Source organism: Alligator sinensis, unplaced genomic scaffold (genome assembly GCF_000455745.1).
Source record: "Alligator sinensis unplaced genomic scaffold, ASM45574v1 scaffold628_2, whole genome shotgun sequence".
In the NCBI taxonomy this organism is placed as follows: domain Eukaryota; kingdom Metazoa; phylum Chordata; order Crocodylia; family Alligatoridae; genus Alligator; species Alligator sinensis.
The window spans coordinates 5,317,658-5,337,482 of record NW_005841833.1 but is presented as its reverse complement, the minus strand read 5'-3'; the positions used below and the strand labels follow the sequence as shown (position 1 = coordinate 5,337,482).

The 19,825-nt window shown below is 46.5% G+C and overlaps 1 protein-coding gene and 1 long non-coding RNA gene across 5 annotated transcripts in view; one reads left to right on the top strand and one right to left on the bottom strand.

Annotated features, from left to right (window-relative positions):
- The first annotated feature begins 6 nt into the window (after window positions 1-6).
- LOC112549649 lies at window positions 7-10,674 on the top strand. Its single transcript, XR_003093159.1, has 3 exons — window positions 7-1,202; window positions 1,405-1,515; window positions 10,582-10,674. It is a non-coding gene; the product is annotated as an uncharacterized LOC112549649 (long non-coding RNA).
- ATP2A2 (ATPase sarcoplasmic/endoplasmic reticulum Ca2+ transporting 2) overlaps window positions 8,557-19,825 on the bottom strand; it is a 62,400-nt gene continuing 51,131 nt past the window's right edge. The window contains exons 12-19 of one of the 4 annotated variants that reach the window (XM_025199352.1): window positions 18,896-19,116; window positions 18,488-18,690; window positions 17,801-17,886; window positions 17,269-17,402; window positions 15,742-15,859; window positions 15,469-15,589; window positions 9,658-9,698; window positions 8,557-8,836 (exon numbers count right to left, since the gene is read on the bottom strand). In XM_025199352.1, coding sequence (XP_025055137.1) covers window positions 9,685-9,698; window positions 15,469-15,589; window positions 15,742-15,859; window positions 17,269-17,402; window positions 17,801-17,886; window positions 18,488-18,690; window positions 18,896-19,116 — 897 coding nt within the window. In that variant the 3' untranslated portion in view covers window positions 8,557-8,836; window positions 9,658-9,684. Of the gene's footprint in view, window positions 15,590-15,741; window positions 15,860-17,268; window positions 17,403-17,800; window positions 17,887-18,487; window positions 18,691-18,895; window positions 19,117-19,825 lie in introns of all 4 variants that reach the window. The other 3 variants (XR_003093142.1, XM_006015210.3, XM_006015211.3) reach the window with 3 other exon arrangements.

Sequence of the window (19,825 nt, the reverse complement as noted above, 5' to 3'; positions counted from 1 at the left end):
AGGGAAATTACTGTAATTCTCCTACCAAGTTCTGTAACCACTTTAAAGCCTGTACACAAACACTTCTTTCTAAATACAGTTCAGTTTTATTTGGGTAAGTTTCTAAAAGGTCTTAAAACAACAGTAGTGACTCAACAGCATTTCACATCCTGTATGTGGCACTATCAGTGAAAATGGCATTTAAAAAAAACCTTCATGCTTCACTCGTAGAAATGCTACATTATTAAAACAATGGATTGGAATCCTGAAACTGATGCTTCAGTTTTGCAAAAGAATGACTATTCTGCGTTTTTTCTGACTCTGATTTACTTGCCTTCTGTGTGATAATTGCCGGTGTCTCTGATCTACAGTCATGTATAGCCTTGTAATGCTGTTTGTGTCTGCTTTAGTGTATTGCATTATAGTATTTTCTGTACTCTCTCCCATGTCATCATATCAGCTGAAGCAGAAGGTGGCTATTTTGTACTGGAATTTCTTGGTGTGTGCACTGCATTTTGCTTCCAAACAATAAAAAAACCCAACCTTTCCACTAATGTAGTACCAGAGCACAAACAGGGTAAAAATGTTCCAAAAGAGCTGGTGATGTATTAAAAATGCATGTTTACAGGAGAGGGTGGTCCTCCCAGAACCCTCCTCCCCAGCCTGTTTTAAAGCTGCATGATGTACTCACATTACACAGAAGGAGAGTGACTGGCCTGTTCCTGTGCACAGATGGCTGACTGGCTGGCTATCCTAAATAGATATTCTTCCCCTGTTCCACTTTTTGCTATGCTTAAGGCTGAGAGAAACACCAGTTTTGTTTTTTCTCCAGTGTCAACCAAGCTATAGGTAAAGCCACTGAAGAATAAATAAGGCTTGTCTTCCAGTCTCATTATGGCTGATTTAAATTAAAACTAGCTGGTATATGTCAGTTCACTAAACAGTATACCAAATGGTACAGTATATAGTACACTTGAACTAAAATCCTGTTTAAGTATCTAGGCAGACAAGGTTCCTTGGGTGAATTTGATTAAGTATCTGTTTTATATAGCAGTGGTATATAGTGAGTGGATTTCAACTCATTTCATGTTCTTGATTTGTTACAGAGGGAAGCTGCAAACATGTTCAAGTAAAACCCAAATTGTTTATTTTGCAAGCTCTCCATTTCTTCCTTTCTCTGCAATAAGCCTCAGATTGCATTCTGCTTCTGCATGGTAACCTAGGTAGGTTGATAAGCTTCTAAATAGTTAATCAGACCTTAATTGAGGATCAGGATGAAGTGTTTAACACTGATAAGCTAGAGTGAAGTGGTGTGTTTTGAAGTGTATGGGAGACACCTGGTATGTGCGATAAAATGTTAGCCACTGGGCTGATGATGATTTTCACTTATATGGCCCTAATTGAAGCTGGTCCTATTGCTTCCAGCTGTGTTTAGCAGTAAGCATTGCAACGTTTTCTGGAAAGCAAGATACCATGGAACAAGAAGTGTGAAGGCTAGAACTCAGCCCTGGAACAGTTCAGAGAATTTGCAGATTGGTAAGCATGAAAGTGTGCTAATTTGACCACTTTTATTTAGGACTTAAGGTAAAATTACCCGACTAAGTTAGCTATTGCATGTGGTGTTGGAGTTTGAAATTTGAACATTGCTGTGGTACTATTAACCAGCTCTTGTAAATTGGTCCTCCTTTAATTTTGCCCATAGCTGAGCCCTAGTCCTTTTAGTAAGTAGCTGATAGAAAGAATCCCATTAAAGCTTAGAGAAGTTAAATTTTACTGTGTTGCTCCTTGGCACCTATATGCTGAAGTCTGTTGCATGAAATTTCTAAACCTGTTTATGACCAGAATGGGGATCAGACTGTTCCTTCCACCAGAGTTTCTGCTGTAAGAAACTAGCTTTAAAACTTTCTTTTACATACAGCTGTATGTAACTTATTCCTGGATACCTGCCCGTATCCTAAGACAAGTAGCTGACCATGTTAGTCTGACCTCAGATGGAAGGGTGGCATTCAGAGAGGCTGCTTCACCAGATCCTAAAAGGGACACCACTCTTCAATTGTATGTTCTCTGTTTTGTGACGGCTTGCTTTTATTATCCAAGATAAAAGTTCAGACTGTGACCACAGAGATCAATGTCTCTATAAATTCATGTTATGTTAGCGCTCTGTTAGATTATCTTTTCATGATCTTGTCAATAAACATCCAGTGGAAGGGATTGAGAACTTTAAGATACAAAACCTGGAGAATGCACTTGATTTTTTTTTTAATTTATTTTAGCCTATTGCTTCCAGGAGTCTAAGGGGATATTTTTGGTCCTTTAATGAGCCTTCATTAATGCTTTAATTTTAGAATGTGATCTCTGCTTTTGTAACCTTGTGCTCCTGAATCCTGTGACTTGTTTCTAGTTTAGGAAATATAACTAATGCAGTTAGCCCATAATAATCAGTTGACCTCATTCTGTGCCTTAATCCACTGCTGTGCATACTACCAGAGGTAATGAATGTAAAAATTATGGCTTTCACTGCATCAGGAGTCATGTAAGTTCTGCAAAGGAGGCAGCTCAGAGGTGAGGCTGGAAGCCAGTGACGCAAGGGCACCCAGTCTGCCACCTGTGCTGCTATCTGCTCTTTTGGACATGGGCTGTATTTGGTGGTGTCTGGGGCTGGATAAAGATGTAATGTTTGTATTTGCTCTGAGGTGCCACTTCACCGCGGATGATATCTGTGATCAGGAAGGGCAAGAGTTTCTCCAAACTTTGCACTCCTTCCCGAACTCCGGCAAAGCACAGCTGTGAAGCTTGCTAGCCCCTCAGGGGCAGTGTGCATTGAGGATGAGGTTGAGGCTCGGAGCCATGCAGTCCTGGAGCTGCAAAGTAACTAACTTTCCTTTCCAAAGGCCATGCATTAAGGATTATGTGAGCCACCCCTGCCTGTGAAATGGGAAGGGGAGGGTGTGTGGTTCCTTGTCTCAAAGTTGGGAGCATCTTTAAGCAGCTGTCTTGCAAACCACAAGGTGCTCCGTAAGTGCTAGGTACCCTGTTAAAGTGTATTTTTAACCCTGTTAAAGGTTGTTTTTTTTTTTATGCTTCCTTTCCTGTCATTGCAGATCAGAGAGAGCTCTGGGTAATTAGTGGCTTTCTCTCTTAATATTTGGCCTTCTCCTTGGTCCTGTTTCATGTAATGAGGTTGCACCTTCCCTCCTTGGGGCTTGTGAGGTGACATTGAAGTCAAATCATCCAGCCCTGTAGCAATGAGCATTTGTTTCTTGGAAAGCCTGTCTGCTTCACAGAGTTGTGGTTTCTGGGGAACTGCTGGATGGCATCTGTGAGAGTGTCCCAGCATTGCAGTTGCCTTACCCACACACACATTGCACCACTTGAACTCATCTGCTGTGGCTAAATTGGTGCAGACTTCAGTGTGAACAGTTAGCTGGGTTAAACCTAGCTTGTGTTGAAACCTGAAGTAGGCTTACCAGCACAGGTTGAGCAGCTGTGAGTCAGGTATAACAGCGTATGTTTGTTAACGCACCTTTAGTTACATTGGTGCCATTTTGTGCCTAAACCTGATTCAAGCTAAAGTGGTCCAACCACTGCTACTACTGGGGAAGCGGGAGTTGGGATGTGTACAGAAGGGAAAGGGCTTTGTGGCAAGTGTGTGGGAAGTGGATGAGCGTTTCTTGTGTCTGCTCATGGACTGCATGCGAGGGAGTCATTTGGGTTGCCAGCAGAGATCTCTGGCTTGCTGAAGCATTTGGAATGGGTTGAACTGTATTTGACTGAGGCCCCTCTGCCCCTTATCAGCAAACCTGCTAACAATAGGACACAGATCAGGTAAGCAGTCCATGCACTTGGACTTGATGTACTGAGCCTCACTTGTGCCACTTAGCTTCGCGTTAATGGCTGCGTTGTGTTCCACCTGGAATGAGCATTGGAATTTTTTGCTGGGATTAGTCACTGACAGTTGTTTACATTGTAAAATCCTCCATTAACACTGCGCCCTGGTTTGGAGCAACCTGGTGAGAGAGGTCAAAGGCTGAACGGGCTGGGAAGCCAAAATCCTTTCTCCTCCTTTCACCCTGTCAGACCCAGTTTGAGAGAACCCAGCCGGTTCTGAACTTGCTCTGCTACTGCTCCAGCTGTACATGGTAGATGGAGTTAAAAATGGCTTTGTGCTCCACAAGTGTCTGCTCTTTCACGGGCCATAGAACTTGTAGTGCAGACAAAGGAATCCTGGTGCTGTCTGCCAAATCTTCTGCTGCAGCTCTTCTGCTTGGAGAAGGCTTGGTCTGTTTGTGGCATGAAAGGAAGCGATGACCTCCTGTTCTGAGACTCCTACTTGAACTCTCCTGCACAGCTTGTCAGCTGTGTTCTGGGCCCCTTTAGAATGTGTCTACCAAAACGAGGGGGAGGAGGGATGGAAACGGCCTGTCCTGAGACGCGGACTTGATCTAAATGTTAAACTATTTATGCAGAACAAAAAGTCCAGTTACATAAAAGCTGGTGCGACTGGGTGGCGGCAGCAGTGCGCTGCTCTGCCTAGTGAGCTGGGGTTCAGAAACTTGGACTGCCTCCTGGCTGTAAACCCAAGACTGGGAAGAGCTTAATGGTTGGCAAAAATTAGATACTTGCTTTGACAGATTGGGCTGCTACTGGCAGAACAAAGGCTCTGTTCCTGTGTGGCTGGAGGTGCAGCGCATTGCCCTGCACAGAGCCATGCTGCCCATCAAGGTGCCGCCTTCTCCTGCGAACTCTGCAACATAGCTTGTGTTTGGTTTTCTCCCTGGGTTCAGCATATTGCCAGTTGTATTTTTCCTTAACACACTGCATTAGCTGATGAGTTGAAGCTGGTAACTTTGGCTCCATCTTGTTGGAAACCTAAGTAGTTTTCTTGTAAACTCCAGCATGGTGACATCAGTAGAGCAAGGGAAAGCTGTCTGCAAACTGTGTCTTCCTTGCGCTGGTCTGTGCAAGCTGCAGCCCACGCACTTCTGGAGATGGATGGGCTTCACAGTGCGTTCATCAGGGATCCTGCGAGCACTCACTGCTACAGTGGTGCCTTTTTTGCCTTACAGACCTTGACAAGGTCCCAGTTCCACAGTGGCTGCCTTCACTGCCACGTTGCATGTGGTGTGGCTAGCCCTCGTCCATGCAGCTGTAATGACTAAGGTCTGTTCTCGTGCTGACTTTGTTACCTGTACAGGCCTCCATGTCCGGCCTGCTGCAGTGGCTGCCTTGCTAACACTTGAAGACTTGTTGAAATTGTCAGCCTTTGCTGTTGCCCTAGTTAGAGAATGATCTAACTGGCCTATAGTAGCTGTAGCTCTTCTGGCCTTCCTTGCTGTAGACTGGAGTTGTTACAGAAGGCCAGAGGGAATGTGGGTCCCTTCCCCAGTGCTGGAGCTGGGCCTTTCATCACCCCAGAGAGAGGCAGCTTCTGCTCCAGGGAAGAGAAGGTCCTGCTGATACTCCGCTTATTGGGCAGGGTGTGAGGATTTGCTCAGGTGCTTGCTTCTCCTGCTGGAATATGGCACTTGGCTGTTCCCAGCTCTCTAGACCAGTGGTTCCCAACCTTTTTAGACCACAGACCAGCAGACTGGCATTCTGCAGATCAGCATACTGTGGACTCGGTATAAAAAAAGGTTGGCTGCCGGTCTGCACTATGCTGGTCGCTTCTGGACTTCCAGTCTGCCAGCCAACCCTCTTGCGGACCAGCAGCCAACTGTTTACAGCCCAGTACCTGGCCATGGCCCAGGGGTTGGAAACCTCTGCTCTAGACCTTTCACCAGTAACACTTGACCTGGAGACTGCCTCAAGTTGGTGAGAGAGAGAGAGAGAGAGAGAGAGGCTTAACCCTTTCCTTGCTGTGCTGGGATTCTGGCCCCCCACAGAGCTTCGAAAGGGGCTGCAGGAAGCAGAGTGAGCTTTATGACCTCACTTCTGCCCCACAATTTACAGTCTAGCCTGTAACTTCAGAGAAGCTTTTCTTTATGGGAAAGTGTATCATCCATCATGTGGCCCTAGGTAGGGCAGAGACATTTACAATGACTAACTTCACTTGCAGCTACTGGAATTCTTGGCCCTGTGTTGGAAACCAAGTTCCTGGGCATGAAGCCACGATGTGAAATGAACCATTCCCTTGCACAGGCAACCAGTTTCCAATGCTTTGGTGGGGGGTGCGGGTGCCTCCACAATCAGCCCAGTTCAAAACTTAGCCTAGCAGTGCCCTTGCTGAGGGCAGTGTGGGGCCCACAGAGCTCTGTGCCAGGTTGCCATAATTTGGGAGCACCTTCCTGGGGCCTATGGAGAAGCCAGGTTGTTCTGTAGACTGCAGGAAAGGATTTAGGGCTAGACCCAGTGACAGACCAGGGCATGGTAGCACTCTGCTCCTTTATGGCTGGTTTGGGAGGTAGCTCAGGATTCAGATCTCTGCCTGAGGTATGGGGTGGGAGAGTTGCAGCACAGAGGGAGCTGGACACTGCAGAGCAGGACCCCAGGCAGCCTGTGGCCTGAGGGAGGGGCCTGAAGTTGGCATGCATGAAAGTCCCACCCTTCAGCTCCCTCCCCTGAGCTGCAGGAAGGCAGCTCCATCTGCTCAGGGGTCTCAGCCTGGCACCCTCCCAAATACAGTTGTTAGCTTCCAGTCCCTGCTAGGGCAGAGGTGAGAGTTGGAGGCTTTTTGTTTAACCCAAGCTGCTATGAGACAACCCAGCCTTCTGCAGCATGGGTGGCAGGTGCCTAGGGGGCTGCTCAGGCTTGCAGATTAGCCGAGCTGCCTGTGTCACACTCGTGTCCCCCTGTAGAATCTGGCTGTAACCTGGCCAAGGTCCCCACCTTTCTCATCACTCCCCGGTGGTGTAGTCGGGCCCCTGAGCCTGGCCTGGCAGTGCGTGCTGATTGACCCTCCAGAGGGAACAAGGGCACCATGAGGAGCGGGAGGGCATGAAACAGAGGGCAGTGTTGCCCTGCTTTATGAGGTGACCGTGAGGCTCAGCACCCGGCTGCAGGCTTGGCACCTCCTGCGTTGCTGCCTTGCTGCCATCCCATTATTGACAGCACCATATACAGCCTCCCGCGCATACCCTCTGCTCCAAGCAACAGGTTGCCAACTCAGAAAACACGGCCGTGTCCCTGCTGGTGTCGCCTGAGGACAGCACCGTGACTGAACCAGCACCATGGCATAGATCTCTGCATCGTTGTTTGGAGCTTAAATACCATGGCAGCCGGTGCTGAGTGATGAGGTGGGTGAATCTGCTCTGCAAAGCAACAGGGAGGTGTGTGAGCTACCAGCAGGGTGGGCCAGGCACGCAGTGTTTCCCTGAGTGCCTTTGTTAGTGCAGGGGGACAGTTTACACAGCCTCACCAGCACTATGGGCAGGGCCCCTAGACAGCAAAACACCCCATTGGGGGCTACAACCCTCCTCCCGCCCCATTCTCCCCTCAGGCTCCAGGGCTGCGTGTGGGCGATCTGTATCAGTTGGGCCCTTGCTTCCGTTTGTTTATCCTTGTGCCTGGTGGCGAGGCACTGGCAAGGCTGACGCAGGAGGCAGTTTGGGGGGGAGCAGCACGCATTGACGTCGGTATCAGAAATCTGTAGCCCTTGGGCAGCTGTCCCCTGCTCGCTTCCATGCTGCTCAGCTCGTTGGCCTGGTAACAGTCACAGTCTTGCATTCTAGCTCTGAGCGGTGGGGGCAGGGCGGGATCAGCAGAAGAGCAGGACCTTACTGTGTCTCTCAGCAGCAGCCTGCGTGAATCTGTCAAGCTAGGCTCAGTTCACTCCCAACAGCACCTGCCCCCAATGCATGCCAGGCACCACCTGTCCAGCCAGCCCCACAAGCACACCTGACAGCAGCAAATCCCAGAGGGGGGGCGCACTTAGCGAAAAAGGGGGGGGGGGGGGGGCGCGCCAGGGGCGGACTTCTTCCTGTGACTGGCCTTTGCCCAGAACCAGAACCATGGGCTCAGCTCTTGCACATGATCAGTGTAATGGTAGACTTAGTTCCTGTGCTGTAATCACCTGACCACCTCAGATCCTGTCTCCTTTCTTAGGGCACTTACCTCCCCAGCTCCCTACAAACCTTTCCTTTCAGCCTGAAGTTTGCAGCTGTGATTTAAGTGATCATCCCCTTGTTTAGTTGGGGGGAGGGGGGTATAGATGCTCCTACTGATCCTTTCTGTCCCATTTACCTTTGCAGGAAACAAATGACAGGCAGGCTCGAGAAGCTAGGGGAGGTTAGAACTCACAGCTCTTAAATGATTTATTATGCCTCATTCATCTGGCCTTTGCAGTTCCTCTGGCCTCCTTATCTCATAGGGGTTAGGAAGCTTACCTACTGCCTACTTCAAATCTGTTGACAGAGTGAATGGCTGTACTGCTTATACCCCCAGGGCCACTTGAGAACCAGAAGTGTTGGCCATCCCTGCCTGACCTGTAGGCCAATTTCTTGCAGAGATAAGAGCGCTCAGCCAGGGGCAAGTACAGAGGCTGCCTTTGGGCCAGGCTCCCCAGGGGGGTGGGGATTAGTGGCTGCAGGAGCTGGGAGGGGGCTATCTTTACTTACAAAATAGAGAACCAAAAAATGGAAGTGTCGTTGGGAAAGAACGTGTTTATTAAAGGTTTCTGGAGGGTTTTTACAAACAATGGAGCGTTTAAAAAAAAATTAAGTGATCGAAGTACTTGACAGTGTCCCTTAAAACACACACAAGCCCCTGGACAGAGGAAATCACACCAGCGAGGAGGTCAATACTGCAGGAAGAGCAGCTGGCATCTGCATAGTTCTAGTAGGAAAGATTGCAATGCTGCTGATGCTAGTAAGTGTCATCCTGGCATTAATATAAGAGAATGCCAAAGTATGTACGCAAGTACCTGTAGAAAACAAAGTGCATCAAATAACACGCCAGGTGTGTATTGTAGAATCAATTTATTTACCCAAAACAATGAATTAGGTGTGATGCTTATTACTGTCAGCATTTCAATAGACACTTGATCTTATTTACAGCTTCTGGAGGTCGGTCACCCATGCAGTTGTGATAACTGGCCGAGTTGTTTGCTGCTTTAGATCAATGCATCACAATAGTTGTTTGTATTGCACCAACATCTGTCTACTGCTTTAGATTGAATTAAATAAGTTACATTACAGTGCAAAATAAGTTGGTTTGCACACACAAAAAAAAATAAAAAAAATTGGAAGTTATGACCCGGGGGTTTACAGTTTACACATTCAACATCTGTAGTCTTTTTTCAATGAATTTATAAATAGTATAGCATATTGTACAGAGCTGTTTATAAAGTAGTACGCTTAGATGATACAATACAGAAAGATTTGGCTACTTACAACTGAAGGCATGCATTAGTTTGATATTGTACATTGTATCAACTATGACATCTTACACAGAGAAATATGGAAACTTGGCTGACAGCTCCTCAACTTTTGGTTTAAGAACAAAAAAAAGTTCTCTTCCATGCAGCAAAGAACCCAAACTTCTCTGGAGAGTTTGATTCGCTGAGCTATATTGCACATTTGTACATCTGAAGCCCTAATGGTACCACACACTTCTTCCACAAAGTATACAATGAGTTTTGGTTGAGGGGAAGCAAAGGGGGGGGTTTCTTTTTTTACATGACACATGCAGCAGTTTTGGTAGATGTGTTGCTAAAAACACATGCACGCAACAAAACAACCTTACATGTCTGCAAAATTGTTTAGGAAGCGATTACTCCAGCATTGCTGAAAAGGAAAGAAAAGAGAAGAGTTAATGAGAGCATGAATGGTCTGTCATTATAAAAGCAAGACTCTGCCAGATCAATAGTGATAGAAGAAAGAAGGTTAAGTTTGATATCAGGCTGCTGATTTCATTGAAAGGACACGCTGTTAGGTTTCGTTTCTAACGCCAGTGTGAAAGCCAGTGTCAGAGCTCCCACCCATCTCCATGGGGCCAGGATTTCATCTCAGATATTACAAGGCAAAAGAATTTGAAAGCCGCCTTTTGGCATTTCAGTGTCCAGCCAAGCAGAGAGACCAATTTGGTTTCGTTTGCTAGATGAGTTTTCCTCCCAGGTATGCTGCACTACTGCAGGGCCTGGTCTTTGTTTGAAAAGCAAATGAAATACTACAGAAACTTCCTGGAAAGAATTTCAGTGGCTATTTTTTAAGCCTGTTTGCAAATTTAATTTGGTAAAAACTAAACCCTCAAATTTTGGCTCAAAGCAGACCTAACACATGTCCCTTTAATCATCCTGGTTATGCAGCCAGTTCTGGGAAGCAAGGTAGGAAAGAAGTCATGATACACCTGAGGCTTATGTGAGGCGTGAAGTACAACGTCATGAAGCTACTGTTGTACTTTACCCTGAAACACACCGTGGACTTTATCCCTGTCTTTGAAGGTAACACACGCTCTGCTTCCCTACAGTTGGACTGCTCTCCAAATACTGCCCTTCATAGCAGAGCCCATGATTTATAGGGTCCAAGAGTTCAGAGTATGCGTAATATTAATGTCATTAAGATATGTGATTAGCAGAGATTAGGGAAACAATTAATGGTTAGAAGTGCATAAAGGTAAAACGAGACAGGTGCAAGATCCATTTTACCTCCTTCCCTCCCATCTCTGCAGATTCCACCATCTCTCCTGTTTGAGCTGCTTGCCACTACATTCCACTTGGCAGCTGTTCTCAGAAGCAGCTAGCACTGCTGTACTGCATTTTATCATCACAGATGAAAAGCTTGTTTTCTTACCAATAGGTGTTTATGAAACAGCCTCCCCTCACACATTAGCCTTGTAACGCTGGGACAGAATGGAATTACAGCACCTTTCAGACTGTCTCCTGGAGGGCTATTCAGAGTAGATCAGCAGACACTATTTATAGTGCATTTGCGTAGGCAAAAAGGAGAATCCATTTACATATATTTCAAGCAGTTCTTTGACTCTCAGATTCTCTGTCAAGAGGAACCAGTGGCTTGGGACCCCCTGAAGGAGGTAGAGAAGCCCCAACTAGATGTCTGACATCTGCACAGGGACAGATGCCCCCCCAGCTAATGGCACAAGGTAGGATTTGCCAGGCATGAGTATGCTCTCCTAGAAGGAGCTGCTGTCAATGTGAAAGCATCAACTGATGGCTGGCTTCCAGCAGAAGCTCTAGACAGATGCATCTCATCTAGCCGTGTCTCAGCCTGGCCTGACAAACCCCTTGTGCTTCTCACCTGCCAGGGATCACGAGGAAAAAGCTGCCACGGGAATGCATTAAGAAACCCAGAGCGGAGAAGCAGACAATAGAAAGCTCACTGAAGGGTGAAAGAAAAAGAAACCAGAACTGAAAGGCATAGAACTGTTTGAAGAACCAGTGGTGTTGAATAGGGCAGGGGGATGCGCAAGCCTCATAGCAGACATGCTGTGTCCACAGGGTCACATGAGATGTCCACATGGTCATTAGGCTAACTGGATCCCTTGCAAGTGAACTCTTCAGAGGCATGACATATTTCCTCTCTGCTGCCTGGATCACAGCTACTAAGCTCCAATAATACAGAATGCAAACATCTTCTACAGGGAGACACTCCCTCCCCCCCCAAAAAAATCTGTATATGGAGATGAGCCTGGTGCTGCTGTCCTTTGGGGCAGTCAGACATGAGGCTAGGAATGGAAGAGGGGTTTCTTCTACTAATACAAGCTTTGGCAATAAATTTTGCTTTTAACTTGAGACTAACTGCTGCATTGTGCCTAGAGGACCTGTCAACTGTCTGTCAGCTAGGGACAAAAAAATTCACAACTTATGCCAGTTGGAGAGGAACAGTTTGGTTACCCAAGCTCTCTCAGTTCCCTGATGCCAAGTGGAGGGAGCCGTTTCGGTGACATTGCCCTACTCTGTTAAGTGTCTGAGAGCTGTCCCGCCTTAGTCCAGTGAAAGGCTGCTCAAGAGTCCATGTCTTCAACCCCAAGACCCAGCCACTGTGCAGCACATGTACAACAGACAGCAGCTTTCTAGGCACCTGCTCAAACTGCCTCAATTGAGAGAAAAGTGAAATACACCCTGGAGAGGATCAATTCCATTCCTGTGGCAACATCTTTTAGCATAGGAAGGGGTAAAGGTTTGCTGTACTTTGTACAGACTCATTCCTTGAGGCACTTGCAGACACTCCCATCTATTCCAAAGGCAGCTGCTGTACCCCCAGTTGCTGAGCACGTGCAATTCAGGCAGGCAGTGCTCCAGATTTAGATAATGCCTTTAAAGCAATGCAATTGCCCAGATGGCCCCAGGCACTCTGGATCTCCTAGGCTCCTCTCCAACAGCCCAGGTCTACCTCTCCATGCAGCAGCAGGGTTGCATGCTGCTTCTGCAATTACAGCCAGGGCACTGGAGTGCACTTCTAATATGGTGCACAACTTAGCTTGAGACAGAAACTTTAAAGAAACCTCCCCACACACACTGTGACCACACAAATCCTTTCCAGGCATTTGTGGAGCCCAAACTGCCTAGTGCTCAAATTACTAAGCATTTGCTGTGAACACCTAGGTCTAGGATGCAGAGTTGGGACATGAAACTAAGCCCAGCTGACGTTTAAGTGGCTGCTGACAAGTTGCTAGACTGTCAGTACAAGCTTGTAAAAACAAGGGGCACGTGCTCTCCAGTGTAGGTGGAAAAGAAACTGCAACCAGCAAGAGCTTATGTAGCAGCTTTCCCGGAAGTTACCCTTGTAACCAAAAGCCTTTGGCTTCCATTGCAACCCCAGAGTCTGCCTGCACCCCATACTCCAGGACTGGGGGGCTCCATTTCGAGGTGGCAGTGCCCTCAGCTGCCTGTGAACACAGAGCCCTTTGTCCAGTGTTCCCAGAACCCAATGCCATGTGACTGCATTGCAGCAAATTGATTTGATCAAATCTAGTCGTAGTCCACAGAGTACAAGAGAGGCTTGCATGACATGATGCTGTCAGTGCCCAGTGCAGAGAGCATGCCCTGCTGCAGACACTGCTCTCGTATTCTGAGGAACGAGAGCAAGTCGCTTATTCTTGGGATGGACATTCTTCTCAGTACAGAGGTCCTTCTCCAGCCACCAAATACACTAGTCAACACAGAACTCAAATGCTTGGTGACAAGGACCCGACTCAACGCCTTAAACAAGCCACTTCATGCTTACTAAAAGCACCCCTCTGCTAAAATGCACAGTGCTGAGGGGCAGCAGACAAACAAAACAGCTCCCTAAAGAACAGCTCTAACAGCTGGGGGAACAGATCTTCTGCAGCTGAAGCTAGGCAAGCCTGAAACCCTTGAGTTTATCCTCTGTGCCGGCCAGGATCCAGCTTATTGTTTCCTGTACCTGTCCCCTTCAACAGAAGTTAAAAAAAGTAGCATGACCCAGCTGCTTTTAAGAGCAGTCTCAAAGGCAGTGCAGACTATCAAAGCACTGCCAGCCAGCTTCCAAAGACACCACGACCCCAGCGCTAGCCTGGCGGGGTTTAAGAGGATTGGGGGTTTCTTCATCTTTTCACACTACCACCATGTGGAGAGGGCATTTCCACTGACTGGGAACAAACAGTTGCTCGAGCAGAGGAGCACCTGCACTGCAAACACTAACACCTGGGAAGGGTAAAGGAGGCGACACCCTGTCCACAAGAGGCATTCCACATTTCCTACTGGGTGAATGCTTCAGAACCGAGTGACCCCTGCTCAGCAGTACAAGCACGTTTCACACAAATTCCCATCCAGTCCCAAGCAGCGAACCAGTGTAAACAGGGAGGTCCTCAAAAAACAAAGATCTGATAGATTTTCCCAATTTTACCACAGACTGAACAACTGCAGCATCCTGCAGCACCGAGACTGCCAGTCCCCCCAGATCTGTGGTACAAAGCACCGTTACGGTTCTGAACGTAAAGTGTTTGCTTCAACCGGAGCCTCACACTAGAATGAGTAACGTGGTGATAATAATGTAGCACAGCAGAGTTTGACAAAACGCAGCATGGAATGAAGGAAATTACTATTTATTCTTGACATGTAGGTGTACAGCATATGCCATTTTACAGCAAGTTATCACTGGGATGGTGAAATGGAAGAGAAATACTCACTTTAGTCGAAGGATGTTGGAAGGCATTGGAGAAAAACACCACAGTTAGGACTGTTAATGACTTACACATTGTTGATACAGGACTGATTTTGAAAAACATGCTCTAACACTTATCGCAATAATGAATGTGGTTAGTGCCACATGAAAATAAAAATAGTTCTATACAATATGTTCAATTTGGTCATGTGCTATTTACAGATTTTACAAAAACCACACACGAGCTTGTTACTTGTTTAAGTCAGGCTATAGCAGGCCAGCAGAGGAACTCTCAAAATATTTAGCTGATTTTTAGTGCCCTCATAAAAGTGTAAGAAATCCAATTTCAAACTATGCAGTGCAAGTTATTTTTCCAGGCCCCATTACAAAAAGCTTTGATTTTAAAAGACCGAACCGAAGTCTGACACACATAAGTAAGGTATTAAAATGGAGCTCAAACCATCTTCTACAGTTAAAATGAGACAGAGTTCTCTCTCTTCATCCATTTCAAAGTTTTTGTCTTTAAGCTAGACTGAAGTAGTTCTTTCCTGTCCTCCCCCCGCTTTCCCTCCACAAGTGGGCAACACTGGTTAAACAAGGTGGGTTAGAATAAAAATACATTAGACATTTAAATAAATAACCTTAAAAAAAGCTACGTGTGTTGAGAGGATGAAAGAACCCAGCAGGCTGCACCTGGAATGATGTTTTCTGCACAAGCAAAAATAGGCTTACCTCTTACAGAGACTGGTGTAAACAAGACTGTCGGGAATCTAAAAGGTGGGTGCAGGAGGGGGGCAAACCAAAAATACTGAGGTAGCAGTACTCTCTGCCCAGTGCAGAAAAACCGTCTTATGAATTAAAAAAAAGAGAGACTGACCATATGACAAATTAGGTTCAGATGACCATGCAGAAGACAGACAGTTACATGCTTTTTTAGTTTTAGACAACACACATTCATTCCCTAAAATCTGCTGCCAATTTCATTTGATAGTGTCCGCTGGCTCAAAAGAATTTTTTTTTTTTTACAAGGATGAATCGACTATTCAACAGAACACTGTACATGCTTTTCATCTACAAAAAAATATTTGCATAAAATAGTGTTAGTTCTCTGTACATGTCAATGGACACTTTAATTGTGTATAAAAGAGGAATATATTGCCCCCACTGGAGTCAGAAAAAGCAAAAAACAAAATCTAGAGTATGAAACCTCCATCACCGGCAAGTATGTTCATGTGAATATTCAGCAGAAATAGACAGTTGCTCTAAACAATAAAAAAATTGATTAAGTTAAACATCTTTATGTAAAACGGTCACTATGTCAGTCAAGACCAGAACATGTCACTAAAGTTAGTGTCTGTACTGTAAAGCCAGATAACCAAGGGCATGGTAATGAGCACAAACGGCCAGGAAATCCCTTCGGTGCATGCTGATAAAGAGCACGGCTTGGTGGCAGGCTGCACAATATCTTTACCAGATTCCAGGTAGTTACGCGCCGCAAACTTAAGTGTCTCATCCAGCAGAATGACGGGGAGTGAGAATTTCAACACCATCAGCCACTGTGTCACATTCAGAGGCGTGATCTGGAAGATAATCTGTGGAAGAGGACCCCAACGTTAGAGTCTCCTACAAGAGGAGGAGTTTTAAACAAGCATTGAAAAAAAAAAAAAAATCTTTACTGCAAGTAACTTATTTTTGGCACTGTTCTCCTTAAGCGCATTAGTGGGCACAAGTGACGTGAACTTACTGGCAGTGGTTCCACATAAAGGATAAGGAAGTGAAGTGACATGGACAAGCAAATGGCACCCATCAGCCAGACATTCTCCCATGGAGGCATCCTCATTAAGGACTGGTTTTCTGATAGACTGCAATACAAACATGGGACAAATCCAGCATTACAACAGGCCAGTCAACACACCAGGAAACAAAAGGCAGTTCAGCAGTTCCCAGTGTCCTGGTCACACACGAAGGAAGACAAGATGCAAAGGATGTGCTTCAAGTGAGGTCGCAACTTATTCAGCTAAATGGGACCACTACCTAGCAATTCAGTCACAGCAGGGTTTGGGACACCATGTCCTTGACTGTTCAAGCCAGGCACATGCTGGAAGTGGGTTCTCTCCTCAGTTTCAGAAGTAAGGAACCAGGACTGATCTGGTACCAATCTGAACCTCCCTTCCTCACCTACCCAGCTGGTTCCCTGATCTGCTCTGGAGGAGAAGCTGAAAAACCTACCCCACTTCAGCCAATCTGGCAGTGCAAAGAAATTCTTGCCCTGCCCCGGATAAAATACAGGAACAAGCAGAACACCCACACTGCAGCACAAAACCTTTCCCTACTCTGATCCCACTCGTGGCAGGGTGGGGAGGGGAGCTCCTGCCCCAGAAAGAACTCATAGGACTAGAAGGGACAGGGCAGAATAGTGAATTTGATTCTTACAGGTTACCCGTACTTTGTAACCCCCTACTGTAGACTGAAGGAAGCTGATCTGTGCTGGCTGCAAAGAGCCAAGAGGCTCAATTCAAGCTGCATTTTAATATTATCCACTTGAATTGGACTATAGTGCGTACAAGGTTGCATTTAGGCTTACTCTAATATCCTGCACTATATAACGTTGTAACACAGTCAGTCAGCCTCCTCCTAGGCTGAACCTGCACAGCAGATTTGAATAGGGCACCTTCTGGCTAAGCCAGAGGGGAGTTTTGTGCTGGAGGACCGAGTTCAGAGAGGGCCAGGTTCTGCACCTCACCTTAACTTTCAAGTCTATTTCTCTGCCTTCCAAAGTACATTTCTTCAAATACCCTTGGCTTACTGTGCTAGTTAGCGGTTTCCATTTATAATGCATTGTATTAATTGGCTGAGGCCATACTCCCTTAGGGCAGGAAGAACTATTTTTCATATACTTAAACTGCCTTATTTTAGGTCTCCTTGGTATCACTTCATAGCAGCAGTGCGGGGACTCGTCTGATTGATGAGGCTTGAATTAGAAGTGGAAAACATCCATGCAGTTAATGCCTCACAGTCAAATACCAAGATGCCAAGAGTGAACTTGAGGGTTTAAAATTACACCTCTGCGTTTATGGAAGGTCTTCAACATGACCCAGGAAAGCTGCTCCTAAAGGATGCCTGCACTGTGCAAATTCATGAAAGCATCATAGCACTGTTACCCATTACTTGAGTGTCCACACGTTACAATGGACACAGGGTGCACAGCAAGTCATGGCCTCAGGCAAGAAGTTCTCAGCGAAGCTTAACTTTCCACCTTAGAGATACTAACCTGTTGAGAGCATTGCACATCTCTATGGTGACCAGAACAGAAAGAGCCATTGTCATGGGGTATGGAGACTCAAAGACCACGCAGTCTACACCCGAGAAGTCTGGGTTGTCCTCTTTACACTGTAGGAAGTGGCTCTACAAGAGAACAAAGCAAGCACTCGGTTCAATCATGGTGATCCAATTTTAAAAGTTAAGCTCAGGATGCAATGCAGGATTTCTTGCACAGGCTAATAAGAGACTGTACTCAGTGTTGGGAGGAACTACTTTCTCCATGTCAAGATAGTTCTTATTAATTTATTGCACATAACAGTCCTTCAGTGCTGGTGGTCCTTCCAAAAACAGGTCAGCAGCTTACGTATTTGACCTCTCAGCTTTTAGTGAGCATTAACTGAATATGCACAATCGTATCACATAGTCAGTCAGAAATGTTCCTTTAAAAGTAGAGCACACAGTGGAACACCACCATGTCATTAGAGAGAGAGAGACTACAGTTCTGCAAGCTTCTTAAAAAGTAAAATGTAACTGAGCAATACCAGCTGGTAGAAGGTAACTCTTGGGCCACCATCAGCAGCGATGAACCACCAGGCAGCAGCACCCACTGTAGCAGCTCCAACGTAACCTTGAGGAGGGAAAAACGCGGTTGTCTATATTACAATGCGAGAGACAAGGCCTCACGCACCTCCCTTGAGCGTCCCCCTCCACCACCACTTGAGCACACTGTAACGTGCCATGCAACTGTGTTCGTTTCCTTCAAGAAAGTGGCTCGGAAATGTTAGCTGGACAGATTCCCGTTGGGATGACCTGACACCTGTAAGGAGCAGTCTTTCGTCTGTTCACACAAGCTGCCTATTGCAGTTAAGACACATGAGGAATTCAAGTGGTTAGAGCTCTGCAAATCATCCTGCAGTCCTACAGGCACAGCTGTGCCTGTTACCTACGAGAATAGAGCAAAGCAACAAGAATGGTGTGAACGGAGGAGGTGTGCTTAACTTGTGGTGACTACTGCAGACAAGTGATGCCAAAAGAAAGCACGAATCTTGGACTTCAGGGGCTAGAAGGAGCACACTGGTTCAGCCGTACACTCAGGGACACACTCAGGGACCCCAGTCCAGAACCATAGCAGCAAACACACTACCAGACCTGCGACTTCCAAACAGCTTTCCGGAAGACGTTCTATATGGACATTTTTAAATTTAAAAATAAAAGTCAGTATTACTCACATCCAATAGCCAGGTAACGGAAGAAGAGCCACCCACTGATCAGCGGCTCTTTAGGGTTGCGGGGTGGCTTATTCATAATGTCTAGATCAGGAGGGTTAAAGCCCAGAGCTGTGGCAGGGAGACCATCTGTTACAAGGTTTACCCACAACAGTTGGACAGGAATTAAAGCTTCGGGAAAACCCAGAGCAGCAGTCAAGAAGATACTAGAAGAACACACACAAATACAAGGTTACTCACGGGTATGTTAGATCAAAATAATTTTACAACAAACTCAAGTGGTAGATTCACAATTAACACAATTTTGGAGACAGCCTTTTACATGTAGCCGCCACGTCTAATAAATCTGCTCTGTTCAGTTACCAGCACGCCAGAGCAAAACATTCAGATGAAGTCACTTCCTCGGCTTACCAAACAACTTCGCCAACATTGGAGGAGATCAGGTAACGGATGAACTGTTTCATGTTGTTGTAGATTGCCCGCCCTTCCTCCACTGCAGCTACTATGGTTGAGAAGTTGTCATCAGCTAACACCATCTCAGAAGCCGTTTTAGCCACTGCAGTACCTGACCCCATAGCAATCCCAATTTCTGCCTTCTTCAGGGCAGGAGCATCATTGACGCCATCCCCAGTCTAAAACACAGAGTGCAAACAGAACAGTACATGTGGGCACTTGCATATCTTTGGAGGATCTAATGGCAATTTAGTGGGTAGGGAGATGCAGATGGGTGATGGTGCTTTCAAGCAGTGGTTCTCGGCCTTTTTAGCCTAGAGGCGCCCTCCATGGAGCGGCACCCCGTTAAAAATCTGCTGTACTTGTAGAGAGGTCGGGAAGGAGGAGAAGCTAGCAGGGAAGAGCCTGCACTTACTCTCCTCACCAGTCTGCCCTTATCCTGCTCATCTCCTCTGTCCCTTCAAAGGCTGTCAGGACACCCCAGGCTGCTGTGGCACCTTGGCCAAGAATCACTGCTTTAAGATAAATAAAGGATAGCGAGCTTAAACCCAAGTGGAGGAATGCGAAGAGGGGAACGACAGGATTGGAGAGCCGGGTAAGACAGGGGACCTTTGCAGCTATGGAACCAAGGAAGTGCTTCCAAAGCTGCTATTTTGGCTACATCGGGAATCAAGAGGTGCACTACAGGAGGCACAATCGACTTAGCTGACTGCCCACTGCTCGAGTGCCAGTAATTCGGTTAAAAAAGAATCCGTTTCTCCTTGCCTAACACACCAGTCTCAGGTCAGCTCTGAGGCTGCACACCAGCACAGAACGCCTGCTGGGCTGAACAAAAAAAATGCCTGTTTCAAGAGACAGCAGCACCTTTGTTGTACAGGCTGGGGGGGG